This window comes from Acanthaster planci, linkage group LG19, assembly GCF_054643075.1.
Source record: "Acanthaster planci isolate LZ-2023a linkage group LG19, COTS_SCS, whole genome shotgun sequence".
NCBI classification, from domain to species: domain Eukaryota; kingdom Metazoa; phylum Echinodermata; class Asteroidea; order Valvatida; family Acanthasteridae; genus Acanthaster; species Acanthaster planci.
In genome coordinates this window covers 1,379,780-1,393,084 of record NC_141795.1, presented here as the reverse complement: position 1 = coordinate 1,393,084, position 13,305 = coordinate 1,379,780, and the positions used below count along the sequence as shown (strand labels likewise).

Below are 13,305 nucleotides of genomic sequence, written 5' to 3'. Positions count from 1 at the left end.
AATTTTGAGAACAACCTGAACTTATGTTAGGGTTTTGAGTGTGAACTCTTTTATGGTAAATCTTTTCAGGATGACACATTTTTATGTTGATGTCACCGTTCCATTGTTTTCTTATGAAGGGGAATCGGTGAAAAAAACCATAAAGCTACATGTATAAAAACTAGAGCGCCGCTGACTCGTACATGTACAAAGTGATGCCTGCTGGGCGCACCCATGTTTGAGCACAAACGTATGGAAAACTCAAAATTTTGTACGGCCTTTGTACAGCTATTTGCATCTGCGTCTGTATTCTAAAATGATACCTCAACAAAGCCCATACACAAAAACCTAACTTGCAATCAGTAAATGAACGTCTCATTTTGCTCTGTGTAAACAATGCCTACGCGTGCACGTAAGCGCTGCATATAATTTTGCTGTGACTTTTAAAATTTTATTTCAGTGGTACGCGATGCACGTTGCTTTTAGAGTAGGCTACATAATTCGATTTTCATTCTATCTGATATTTAATGTTCTACAAGCGCGCACATGGATTCAAAAAGGTCTTCGCCTTTGACAGCGTCAAATTTTCTCAGTGCGGAGAATGAGACGTTAGCGCTCCAGTAATTCAATATAGCTCTTTGGAAACAACTCACCTTTCATGCACTGTGGACACTCTTTTTAGGCTGGATTTTTGTGGATGGTTCCTTGACTGTTCCTGTTCCTTCAGATAATCCTAATCCCAAAATGCTCACGAAACTGTCTTCCTGAAAGGGAAAACCTTGTGTGGACGTAGCTTTGTCCACTCAGGGTTCACACAAGCTACATTATGTGGACCTCTTCTATAATTGTGTCCATGCTTCGTACGTGTATGTTAGGTTGGTACACATTTGTATCGTGAACCTACAGTACCTGTGTACCATGTATGTATGTTTACATTGGACATGTACACGTACTTATTGCTTGACATTGATCGTACACGTAATGTATTGATGCATGCTTACAAAACAAAGACAATTATTTGTTCACATCTGCTGCACATTGGAAAGGAACATCTCTTGAGGAATTTGCTTTTTAAACCCACTATTGGAAAGGAATCTCAAAATAATGCCTCGGTGGACTTTTAAAGTCTCATTTGATAGTAGGCCCTATTCATAGGAAGCCATTTTAATATGTGTTCCCAGAATCCGTCTATGCTCAATGCAGTCTGTCAAATAAGTGGTGCCAGACAAACTGTATTTGGGGTTGCCTCACTTTCAATTTATAATTAAACTATGGCTTCAAACGTTTTGATATATTTGATCACAAATTTTAAATCGTTTAAAAAATTATCAAAAAATAAATGGCATTAGCTGACCCTAACCTGCCCTAACCACACAGAATTCATCACCAGTAAAGTGTGTGAGTTTGTGGCATTGGGTACTGGTAGCTTACTATCTGGTGTTTAATTTTGTGGGAATGGATACTGTAGGCCTGTACGTACCCTGTTGAATTTGGACTGAATGGGTACTGTGGGCCTGCACATACCCTGTTGAATTTGGACTGAATGGGTACTGTGGGCCTGCACATACCCTGTTGAATTTAGACTGAATGGGTACTGTGGGCCTGCACATACCCTGTTGAATTTGGACTGAATGGGTACTGTGGGCCTGCACATACCCTGTTGAATTTGGACTGAACTGGTACTGTGGGCCTGCACATACCCTGTTGAATTTGGACTGAACTGGTACTGTGGGCCTGCACATACCCTGTTGAATTTGGACTGAACTGGTACTGTGGGCCTGCACATACCCTGTTGAATTTGGACTGAACTGGTACTGTGGGCCTGCACATACCCTGTTGAATTTGCACTGAATGGGTACTGTGGCCCTCTCACTTTATCCCAGCAGCTGAGGATGGATATGCAGCATGATGGTGTGTGAGTTTGTTGGAATAGGTACTGCCTGTCCATACTTTTTGTACTGTGCAATGGGCCTGCTGTACCCAATCAAACAAAATCACACAAGTAAAGACCTGTTGGAATTTGTGGGATTAGGTACTCTTGCAACAGAAGTACTGTTGAAGTCTGTGGGATTGGGTACTGGGAGGTAAGAGTGTTTTTCCAAGGTTTTGAAGTTTGTGTGATTGGGGAAGGTTAGGTCCAGCAACCCTTGGGTGGTTAGAGTTAATTGGTAATGAATTTTTTTATTCTCAGTTGCCAAAAATAAGAAAGTTAATCTGACTTTCATTTCAATATGGCCGACTTATGAGTAAGGCCAATTGGCAATAAAGGCTTCTTAACACACTCATGTAATAGCATTTAATTAATGGGAAAAATGGTCACTAGTGCTAACATCAAGACTTGTACCTGACTGTGAATGCAAGACAAAATCTGCCAGTTGTAATTTTTTTTCTTTTCATTGTGGAGAGGATAGAAGACAGTACTTCTGACAAACTAGAGCAGTCTTTGCTGGACTTTGGCTGCGATGCAAGTACTCCAGGTTAGATATTAGACAGACACGACAGAAATCCAACCACAAGTTAATCACATTTGCTGTCTGGAACCTGTCGTCCAGATCTTTTAATATGTGCGCAGTTTAGACGCCCCCCCCAGTCAATTTAATTCCATTGATCAGCGGAGAATGTACAGCTTATTGCATTCACTCCAGACTGCAGGCTATGCACGTTGAAAGGTTGACTTGATCAATCAGTGGGGCAATCGCTTCCCTCCACGTTGGACCAAATTCAGGGAGTTTGTCGAGCATTGTATATTGGAAGTTTTCGTAAAAATTGCACCGTGGCCTCTAAGAAGTTAATAGTTGGCAGAAAACTAAGAATTCAACAGGCCTACAGCTGCAGAATTTGGCGATGTCTTAGAAGGTGGGGGGAAAGGTTGCGCATTTATACACGTACATTACGTTTCTCAGAAGCTTAGTGCAAGTATAGCAAGCATTAAGGAGTGTACACGTAGTCTGGTTATGCATTGGGGGTGTATTATGACATAAAATTGCGCAGGGCACGGACCCTTGCATGTTCCTCCGCATACAGTCTTGCCTTACGTCTCGCTAGCGCCGTCCATCTACGACTCTACATGTAGGCCCTCGGTCTGGTTCCCCAGTTGTTTTTGCATGCATAAAGGCAGATTACAGACATCATGGCGTGCTGTGGAGAACACATCTGGATGTAACTGCATGCTGAAACATTGTCACACTTGTGTACATCGTGTGTTTTATTTTCCTGACTTCCGTGTTGCATGTCTGATGACATATACAGTGTAGGTGTAGGTAAGATTATCTCATCTCACAGTCCCCCCAAATCCTGATCATTTCACGAAATTTGAGAACAATCCTCAATTTCCTCATGGTGCAGTATGTTGACAGTGGAAATAAATGTTCAGTTCTGTGAATTTGCAAGGTTCTCACAGTTGATGTAGGTGTGACGTGGGACTTTCAATGCCCCTGGTGGTTGTGTAGTACTGTCCACGATCATGGACAAGGTCAAGGGTCTTCAGATTTTTCCTCACTGCATGTATCTGATCTTAGTCGAGCAGAAGACAGGTATTGATCTGTTGTAGACTACAAAGGCATTGTAAAAGCCACCCACATCTAGCCTCTGTTCTTCGTTGCAGTTTCAATTTTCTTCTGGAGGAATTCCCTTACAGTTGTTAAATTTTGTGAGGACAAAAAGCCTTCAATTCAAAAAATGACATGTGCATGTTTGTAAATGCACGTGGATGTTCTGTGTATTGTACAAAGGGTGCAAGCATATCTGGCATATCCGGCTCTTCAGCAAGTAATTTTTAAAGCATTCTTTGTTGTCAAATGTGCAGTGAATGTATTATGCAGGGTGTCTGCATCCTTTCTTATCAGCGTCAAAATCCTGTGTCATCATTGCATTGCTTGAAGCTGCAGGGATGTGCATGTGGCACTTCGGTCCCCCATTAAATCTTGGCAGTGAGTGATCTTGCAGGTTTCTTTTTTTGTCTTTTTAATCTCTAAGAGGCTTGGCTTTTATCTGGCATCATCTTGAGTAAAGCGCGGCCCGGAGATGGGCTCACTCCAGGAGAGGGATCTATCTGTCAGGGAAGAAGAGGCTTCAACATGTCATTTTCTTTTGTGCGTCACAGTATGGATTGTGAAAGATCAGATGAGTCCTGCCTAAATGAAAGAGGATTGTGGTGGCTCAGGAATCTAGTAGTAGGGGGTGGGCTTCTGTCCATCCCGTCTCTATTTGATATACATGTAGCCTGGAATCTCTATTTTAATATTTTTCATTCACCCCAGGGTTTAGGGCTTCATGTTGGGATGACACATTCTCAGCTATGTGTACAATGTACATGTACAGTGTACACGTATCTATGGCATTGTTCTCTTTATACCCACTCTGTGAAAATGAGTCTGAAGTCGCCAGAGCCACTTTGGAGTAAAAAGTCCTTTAGAATAATTTTGCACACTGTAAATCAATAGGACCCCACAGCATTTTTCACCATGGAGTATCCACTTTCATCAGGATGCCAAACTGAGTGATACATCAAAACAAAACCTCAATTTACTCTTTCCAATACAAATGAGAACTCAAAAAGTGGCTCGGGCGACTTAAAACTCATTTTCACAGAGTGGGTCACGTATTGTCAGTGCACACGCACAGTACATGTTCCTGTAACTGTAAGATGTTTAAAAAAATAAATAAATAAAATGTTCGTACTAGAATGTGGTTGTTAAATATTTAGCATTCTTTCCACCACGTACATGTCCGGTAGAAATGAAAACAAACCTGAAAAGAGTACAGTAAACAGTTCCTTAGGATGTTCAGTTAATTTATAATACTCATATGTGGTCCCTGTACATGTACATGTTTTCTGTTTTGATGTGGGGAATACATGCACTTGTTCATGCACATGTATGTAAACATGAACATGTTGACAACGTCGAGCATGATTGGCTGAATTGGATTTGTGAACCGGTACATATCCCTGGTACACGTACCAATACAAGCGCACGGTATGCACATGTACATATGTACGTTCCGTTATAACGAAGTGGTCCAAAGTTGTTGCTTACTGAAGTACTGATACCATTTTGGTCAAAACCTCCTTTGACTAAAACTTCATACACCTGTACATTATATAAAAATCACCTACATGTACATGTATTTGGAGAATAAACCAATCACAGTGTAAGAGGCAAGAATTCACATTTGCATGTCAGTGGACTCCAAGGATGTAAAGTATGTAATCTTCCTTTGGCTCATGCCGGAAAGGCTTTGTTGCTTCGGCGAACCAGTGATTAACAGGAGATGAGCGACGTGGATTACGCTCCAGATTATAGGCATATTACCCACTCGGTTTAAAAGGTTTCTCAAAGCAGAGATGCTATGGAGGCCAATCAGGGAGTGAGATACGGGTTCCAGGAGAAGATTAACTAAAGATTGTACCATAACGGTACCTACATGTACATGTAGTCATCTCATTCTTTGGTTATTCATTTCCTGACCGAGATTGCTGTGTAGTTGCAGATTCAGGAGCTCTTCAGATCTTTTTTACAGGTAAATCGGTGGAACACTTTTTTGGCACCTGGGAAGAAAACTTCATCGTTTGAACTGTTGATGCAGTTGCTGCCTTTTTGGAACATTGCCTTTGGTGGATCCGTTTTTTATCAGATGAAAGTGCGTTGTTGTTGTGGTACACCACCAATGCATTGTTGTATGCATGCCACTGATGTATACCGGGACACGTACCAAACTATCAGAGCGGCGGCAAAGCTTGAGTCCCAACCATCATCGGATCATGGCTTCCACATTTCCAAAGACATACCGCAAGAAACGGTACAACCACCCTCATCACAAGCGATCTCGCCCCGCTTGCCAGCAGGGACTGTATGTTCATTGTGTCAAGGTTTGCTCCACCACGAGGGTACTGAGGGTAAGTGGTAGGACAACCGCGATCCACTCAGTGAAAATGTGTCATGGGGCTATCATTTGTTTCAGCTTGCATTCGAAAGAGGAAGTGCAGCTCTCCGTGTTGATGCCTCAGTCTTTTTTTTTTTTGCATCCGTATGGTAATGGACATTGCGTGAGTGAAAACTATTGATGGTTCCTATTGATTTTCCATCGCGCAAGATTCTTTTAAAGGCTAGCAACTCAAAAATGGCCCTGGCAATTTATTACTCATGGTCCCAGAGCAGGTCACATTTATTATGTGACAATTTACAGGGTTGACAGTTGTACATGTAACTGATTTGTAGATGTGGGGATGGAGTGTCATACGTACATGTACATATGCAAGTTTTAAACAGCAAAAAATCAAATGTTACACCGTACAGTAAGGCTGTTTTTCCCACAAATGTTTTTGGCCTAATTTCTATCTGCATCCTTTAACTGAACAACCGTACAAATTCTTTTTAACACTTGCCACTGCACAGAAAATGCTAAAGTGCATTAAAAGTAAAACGGTTTGTGCATAGCGTACACATATGTACGTACATGCGGGTGTCATTTGCTGTTCACATTGTCTCTGCCTGTAATTCTCTGTAAATGTACCGGAAGGATACAAAAGCTCAGCTCAGCCAATGTTTTAGTTTTTGTAGGTCCACTACGCAGAAATCAGAAACTTTTCTTCCAGCAGGACACTTCATTGCTGAGAGTTTTGAATTCCTACAATTTTCTCTGTGATACATCTTCACGGGATGTGACATGCAGCTGCACAATAAAGAGGATTGGGAGAACTAGTTGTTAGATTTTGTGCTGAAACTGAAGTGTCGTCCGCTCTTTACAGTGGAACTTCACTCGAGAGCTATCTCAAGGGCTTACAATTGTTTGTCTTTGAACTTGAACTACTATTGTCTCAAGTATTTGAATAGCCTGTGAGATATCCATGAACATTTCACAAACATTACACATGTACAGAGTGTAAATGCCAGCCTGTCAAGCTACATACAGTATAGACAAGTGTACTGTACGTGTACATTGTACATGAGGCAGACACCTGCCAGGGTAAATTGACTGAGTTGGCCTGGGCCAGATCCAGCATCCAGGTAAGGAAGATGGCAGAGGTTAGTTAAAGGCTCCACAAATGGACTTCAGACCTTCTGGACAGGCTTGTTACATGTACATGTACATGCTAAATATTGTAATAATTTATAGACTATAGTTTGGTTTGCAAGATTTGCCAAGTACCGGTACGCATGCCTACCATACACACATGTACATGTACCATTCTGTTAATTGTGAATCGTTAACTTTAAATTTACATACATGTACAAGTACATGTACATGTACATTGTATACTTCACAGGATTACAGCCAGTGAATTCTAAGTAATGGCCAAAGTTGTAGCTGAATGCACATTTCCATGGCTGCTTACCTTTTTGTACATGTACGGTACCGAGGCGATGGCACAAAATTAAAGTCAAAATTTAGCACTTACACCATTTGGCAGCAATAACGACTGAAACCCTCAATCATAATCAAGTGTATGTACCTGTTCATGAACATTGTACAAGTGCTTGTACAGTATCGTCACATTGCCAATTTGACTCGTGAATATGCAGTAGCAGCATTGTACAATACATGTATTACATGCGAGCACAGTTATGGCTGACACGACACAAGCAATCTGGAGGGCCACATTTACATTGTCCAGTTGAAAGAGGTTTTATATACATGTAGAGGGTACATGTACATGTATGTACTATGCAGCTGAGAGAAGGACTGGTCAAACTTGTCCAATTGAATGTACGGTGCGTGTTAATAGACACACATCAAAACTCAAATGCACAGTAGGCCTACATGTACATGTGCTGTATCAGCACATTTGGAGGGAAATTCACTGTTGGAATGACTGCACACACACATTCTGCTCTCTTTTGCACCCCAAAACACATTCAAGTCTGTTCTCATTTTTTCTTTAAAAAAAAGGAGGAAACCATAAATGTAGGCCTATATGTAGAAACTGTTTCTATGTTTTTTGCAAATGTTTTGACCATAGAGCTTTATATTAAAAGTAGAGCGCTTGCTTCTCATTCGATTTGACGCCGTCCTGGGCTCAGTAATTTTGAATCCATGTGCATAGTTGCAGAACATTGAAAGATTTTTAAAAGAATTTGAAAAGTGTGCGCAGTATGCCCGCAGGTGGAGCTCAGGTGTTAACTGTTACAATATGCATGCCAGCAAGCATTCAGCCAAACATACCGGAGGTAGTAGTAAGATTAAGTCGGCGTTTATCAGTTTTATTTTTATTACATGTATGCACCAATGTGGTTATGTACAGATTGATAATTACTAATTTCTTAATCCGCCCCTCCCTTAGAAGGGAGCGAGGCTGGGAACCTCAACCTCATGTGGGTACTTTAAACGGAAGATTTAATGATGCTGTCAAATCAATGGTGTAATGGCTTTGCGATAGATCACGAGCTGTAGGTCATGCACCTGCACTGTCAGGTCATGCACCTGCGCTGTCAGCCTTGGCCTCACCAGAAAGTCACGCAAACAATTCATTTTGGGTACACGGCAGTAAAATCTTAGATGAGGTTTTAAAATATTCTGAGGCTGCTCCTTCATCAGAGCATATTTGATTTGAAAGGCAGCGCTGACTGTGCATATTACGTGCTTGTACGTACAAGTGGTTTATCTAGTTGCGTTTCTTTCGTTTCGTTTCATTTCATTTCTCTTCTGTTCCCTTGCTGCAGGTCGTTAAAAAAAGATAAATTTAATGTACATACATTGTGCATGTAACATAAAACAAGAAGAAGCAGGAGTAGATAAGACAGAAAACAGATGAAAACCTTTACAACAAAATTACTGCATGTCCCTGAAGGATTGCCAAGTATTGAACTAAATCACTGTCGGGTATGGAGTCTTTCCTTGCCTTTGTCACGGGTCTGATTGATACCCTAGGGTGGTTACCATGGATACTGCAGATGTTCAGTTCTCATGTTCACTGTGCTGGTTTTCTCCCACGAGACAGCCTAAAACCTTTTTTTCTGGATGTTTCCACTGTGGAGTGCCATTACGAAGTGGGCCCATGCAGCAGATGTTCTCATCGCAGTGAGTCCAGGTTTTGTGTAGAATGTATGGTGCGAGTACATGGTCGGGTTCCAATTTATACTTTCCTCCAATAAACCCAATGTAAAGTACATGTATAGACGCTGTGGATTCACATGTCAGCCATGCAGTCGGGCAGCACGGGTAACACAACAGTCAGTTTTCCCACTGATACCTCCATCCTGCAATCATAATTTCATTTCTGGAGCCTTTTTACTCATCAGGAAATACGGCAGAATCAAATCCTTTATTACATGTTCACTTGATAAAGGTTACTCAATGCCTTGAACACAGTATCCACACCCTGAACATGTTTACTTTACCTATCGGTACCTATCCGCCCTGAGCTGAAGTGCACCCTCGCTGGCGAAAGAAAGATAGTTCGGTTCTTGCATACATTTGGCGTGCATGCGAAGACCATACCGGTACATTCCAGAATAAATTTGTTGCGCATACTCAGCGTGCTCTGCATCAAACGCGCCTAAACTTGCGCACCTGTGTGGTGACTGCGTACCAAAGGGCTGTCGATTTCATTTCAAAACATGCCCTCTTTTGTTCCTGCTCGGAGCGGATAGACATTCATTTGTTTTAATGTAAGGAAAACTCTGTGACCTAGTGAAAATACTTATTTTGTTCCATTGCGAACACTGATATAAACGTGTAGCTGGAGTTTTGTTAATGGTTTCCGGGACCATTCCTCTTCCTCTTGCTGCAGATAACCTTAACTCCAAACTGCCTCCAAGAGTAACACTGTCTCAGAAAGAGGACATTCTTGTGTAGACCTGGCATAGTCCTCACAAGGTTTGCACAAGCTGCAATGCTTGGACATCCTTTGTTCGTGAGTCTGCATCTTCCCAGGATCATTAACCTCGTGTTTTGTGAAACAAGAGCGGCGCTTCTCTTCTCGAAGTCCTCACATATTCTTCTCTCTACAGCACTCTGACACGTTCAGTCGCCGACAGCTCAAAGCCAAATCCTCATCCAAATGCAAGCGTACTGCTTTCCACTCTCCAGTACCGCCTGAAAGTGCATCGGGCATTTGGGAGGGAAGAACAATGAAGCAAAAATTGCCCGTGGCGGAAAAGAACATCAGAGAAATCGATGGCTGCCCATATGTCAGAGGGGTGAACGCACTACTCTGTGCACGCACAGGCTTGTAGCTGTTTCTGTCGTATTTGCTTCAATGAAATTATGAGCTTTATGCCTTCTTGCACATTAATCATTTTTGCTTGACATTTAAGTGCGCTGAGTGTTTTATTGACAGTTTTAATTTGATTTATGCATCCTACTTGTACATATGTAGCAGTACAGGTGCAATGTACATGTACTGTACATTGTTTATCATACTGTACATTGTATATCATACACATACGTATCATAGAGGGATCCCAATACGACGCTTTTAGCGTTGATCTGCGCACTTCTGCGTTTGAAAACGAGGCTGTATGTGTCAGCTTCAATTCTTAATACGATCAAACGATTGAAAGTAAGGAGTCAAGACACAAAATACATAAAGGTATGTTAAATTCAGATTTTTCAGGCTGCAAATTTTTGTGGAAGAGTCTTTCAGGATGACTCGACATGTAAAATCAAAAGAAAAAATAACGACAATTTACCGCGAACTAACGTACCTGCGATGGTCCTGTATCATGTACAGTGGGCGTGGTTTAAAATGAAGTGGCGTCACACTTACGAACTGGATACTCCATGTACTGTGTGGACTCCGCGCGCGCGCGACGAAGTTCAACATAGAGAGCCTCGGTTTCGATGCAGATATGCGCAGACGGTGCTAATGTGAAATCCCTCTATTGTACATGTATGTGCAGTGTGTGATACACATAACATGCACTGCATGTGCATGCACATACTTCAGTGGGCTTTCCTTGGTGATGGGGAGGGCACAGAGTAAGGCAGTCTGGTTCCCAGACCACAAGATGCTGACCGCTTTAGGTCTGGTACAGTAGCCGCCATAGTCAATTAGGAATTCTTCCCAATTTCCAAATATACTGTACATACATCAATCGGTACATGTACATGTCAAAAATTAAACTAACTTACAGTTTCATTTGTTTTCAGTTCAAAGTGACCTCAGCCACAACTGCTGACAGCCCAAGTCTGTCCACAGCGGATGGAAAACAGTTGAATATTAGAACTTGTGTCAGAATTTTTCGAATGATGGAATTGGCAGCTTGCCAATAACAGGACACCTATGTACACTGTACGCTACACATGCATATTTCATCACACAGGTTTAATACACCTAATGGAATTTTTCATTGGCTTAAATTGCTCATTTTTGCACGTCAGCACAGTTTCGATAATCCAAATAGCATTAGCCTTTATTAGATTTCAGAATTCTTAGCAGTGGCCCCGTCTCCACCTTTCACTCTCACCAACCATCAGATTCCTATATTAGGTAAATCCCGGCAGCCTTTACATGTACTGTACATATGCATTATTTGCCAGGTACACTGTACACTGAACGTGTGTACTGTACACAAGGGCATCAAAATACCCAGAATGCACCAGTGGAGTTTGGCTGTCAATTCCCAGGGCATGGATCCCAGACAGTTTTGCCACCCTGATTAACATCCTCCATCACTCAGATCAATCATTCTGTATTGACTCTTTAGGGACCAACAGGACGCGTAACTGACTTGCTAAATTTCTTGTCAGGTGATTTCTGTCATTATGCCGCCTTATTTTTTTCAATTTACCGAAACATGGACAATACCGCATGTACTTGTAATTACATGTAGTTACTTGCATTTTGGAGCTGTGGACTGTAAGACGTTTTCACAAGGCTTGTACATGTACATGTATTTAAGTAAATTAAACATGTACTTTCTTAATTTTGCAGATTGCCGGTACATGCACTGGTACCGTACATGTAGCTGATGTTAGACTGTACCATACATTAGGCATTACATTTTTATATCATTTCTAAATTTACCTTAAATACACCTGTAGTTTATGAATGAAAATATTTATAGTGAAGGAAATTTATTGCGTTTGAGTACATGTACCAGTTTGCAGTTTCTACGTAATGATAAATCCTCAGAAGTGAGATTTCTCAGCTTTTTAGCTGATTTCAGCTTTTTTTTGTTTTGGATTTCAGCTTTTTTTCCTCACTGGCTGTGTACAAAAGTATAGGAGATTTTCACAGTTCAGCTTCTTTACGCCTTTTTTCCAGCTGTTTTCAGCTACATGTATTTGTATCATTGATCAATGTCACGCCTGAATCCTACTGGCACATGCTTTATGTTACCAGTGTGCATACCGTTGGTACATGATTTGATAGCTGTAGATAAACTTTGCCCAGGTTTGTTTTCCTTAGTTCCCATCATGATGTATCATTCCTATGTTTTTACATCTTCGGGTTTGTTTGCACAGGATGGAAACTGGAGAACTCCACCGAGATCAGTGCAAACATCCGTATTCAAGTAGTCCAACAACAGACTTTAAGGAGCACTGCCTTGTCATTTTTGCATTTGGTCGTGAAGTCTGTTAACCCGTCTCCGTGGAAGAAATTAGAATACCCACACTTGTGCAAAAAGAGTTGTTTCTTATAGACGGTGAATCCACCTGCACACGGCCAACTTGTGTAGCATGATGTGGAGGTTGCATGCACTTCCATTAACATCCTGTGTGCGCACATGCATGTGCACAATCATGCAACATTGCGTGCGACTGGCAGAAAATCTCTTTAGCTCTTGCACGTTATCCCCAAGACAAATTCTCCCCTTGGAACATTGAAAAAAAATTCCGGAGTTGTGTTGACATTTTCGGGGCAAAGCACCGGCTGCACAATACGCAGGCGCATGCCGTGTTGGTGAGGATGGTTTCATATCTCCATGTCCGGCTGGTTGCAGGGCATAGGCCCCCTTAAGTTGTGTGAAATACGATCTCTGTTCTAAGAGTCTACTAAACTGTATCCAACATTTCGACAGTATCGCACATCTCATGTCAGACAGTCAGATAACTGATACGTGTATTTGTGGATGCTGTCTCTGAAGAGGAACGCATCCAGGGGCAGATCTGGAGATGCAACATGATCTCCTGTGGAGTGTTTGGAGAAAACGCTGCTCCGGTAATAGCTGGTCATGTATCGCTCTTGCTCACATTATAGCGACTTTTGACAGATGGGGAACTGCTGTGTACATGTACCCTACAATGTATCTGAAGTCTACAACCTGCTGAAAATCTTCTTTAATAGAGCAGATGCTTCAGATGTTACGTGCGGTTTTTGTCATAATACGTTTTATTATAAATGTGCTCGCAAGACACCTTTTGAACCATGAGATTCAGTTG

At 41.6% G+C, this 13,305-nt stretch overlaps 1 protein-coding gene across 12 annotated transcripts in view; it reads left to right on the top strand.

The window, feature by feature from the left end:
• Window positions 1-13,305, top strand: part of LOC110988645 (uncharacterized) — a 62,847-nt gene that overhangs the window by 1,261 nt on the left and 48,281 nt on the right. For 9 of the 12 annotated variants that reach the window (XM_022252565.2, XM_022252656.2, XM_022252419.2 and 6 more), the window contains exon 1: window positions 5,726-5,875. The exons of 2 other annotated variants lie outside the window; for them this stretch is intronic. In XM_022252565.2, the coding sequence (XP_022108257.2) occupies window positions 5,741-5,875 (135 nt within the window). In that variant the 5' untranslated portion in view covers window positions 5,726-5,740. Of the gene's footprint in view, window positions 1-5,725; window positions 5,876-12,924; window positions 13,085-13,305 lie in introns of those variants that run through there. One more of the 12 variants, XM_022252825.2, reaches the window with a different exon arrangement.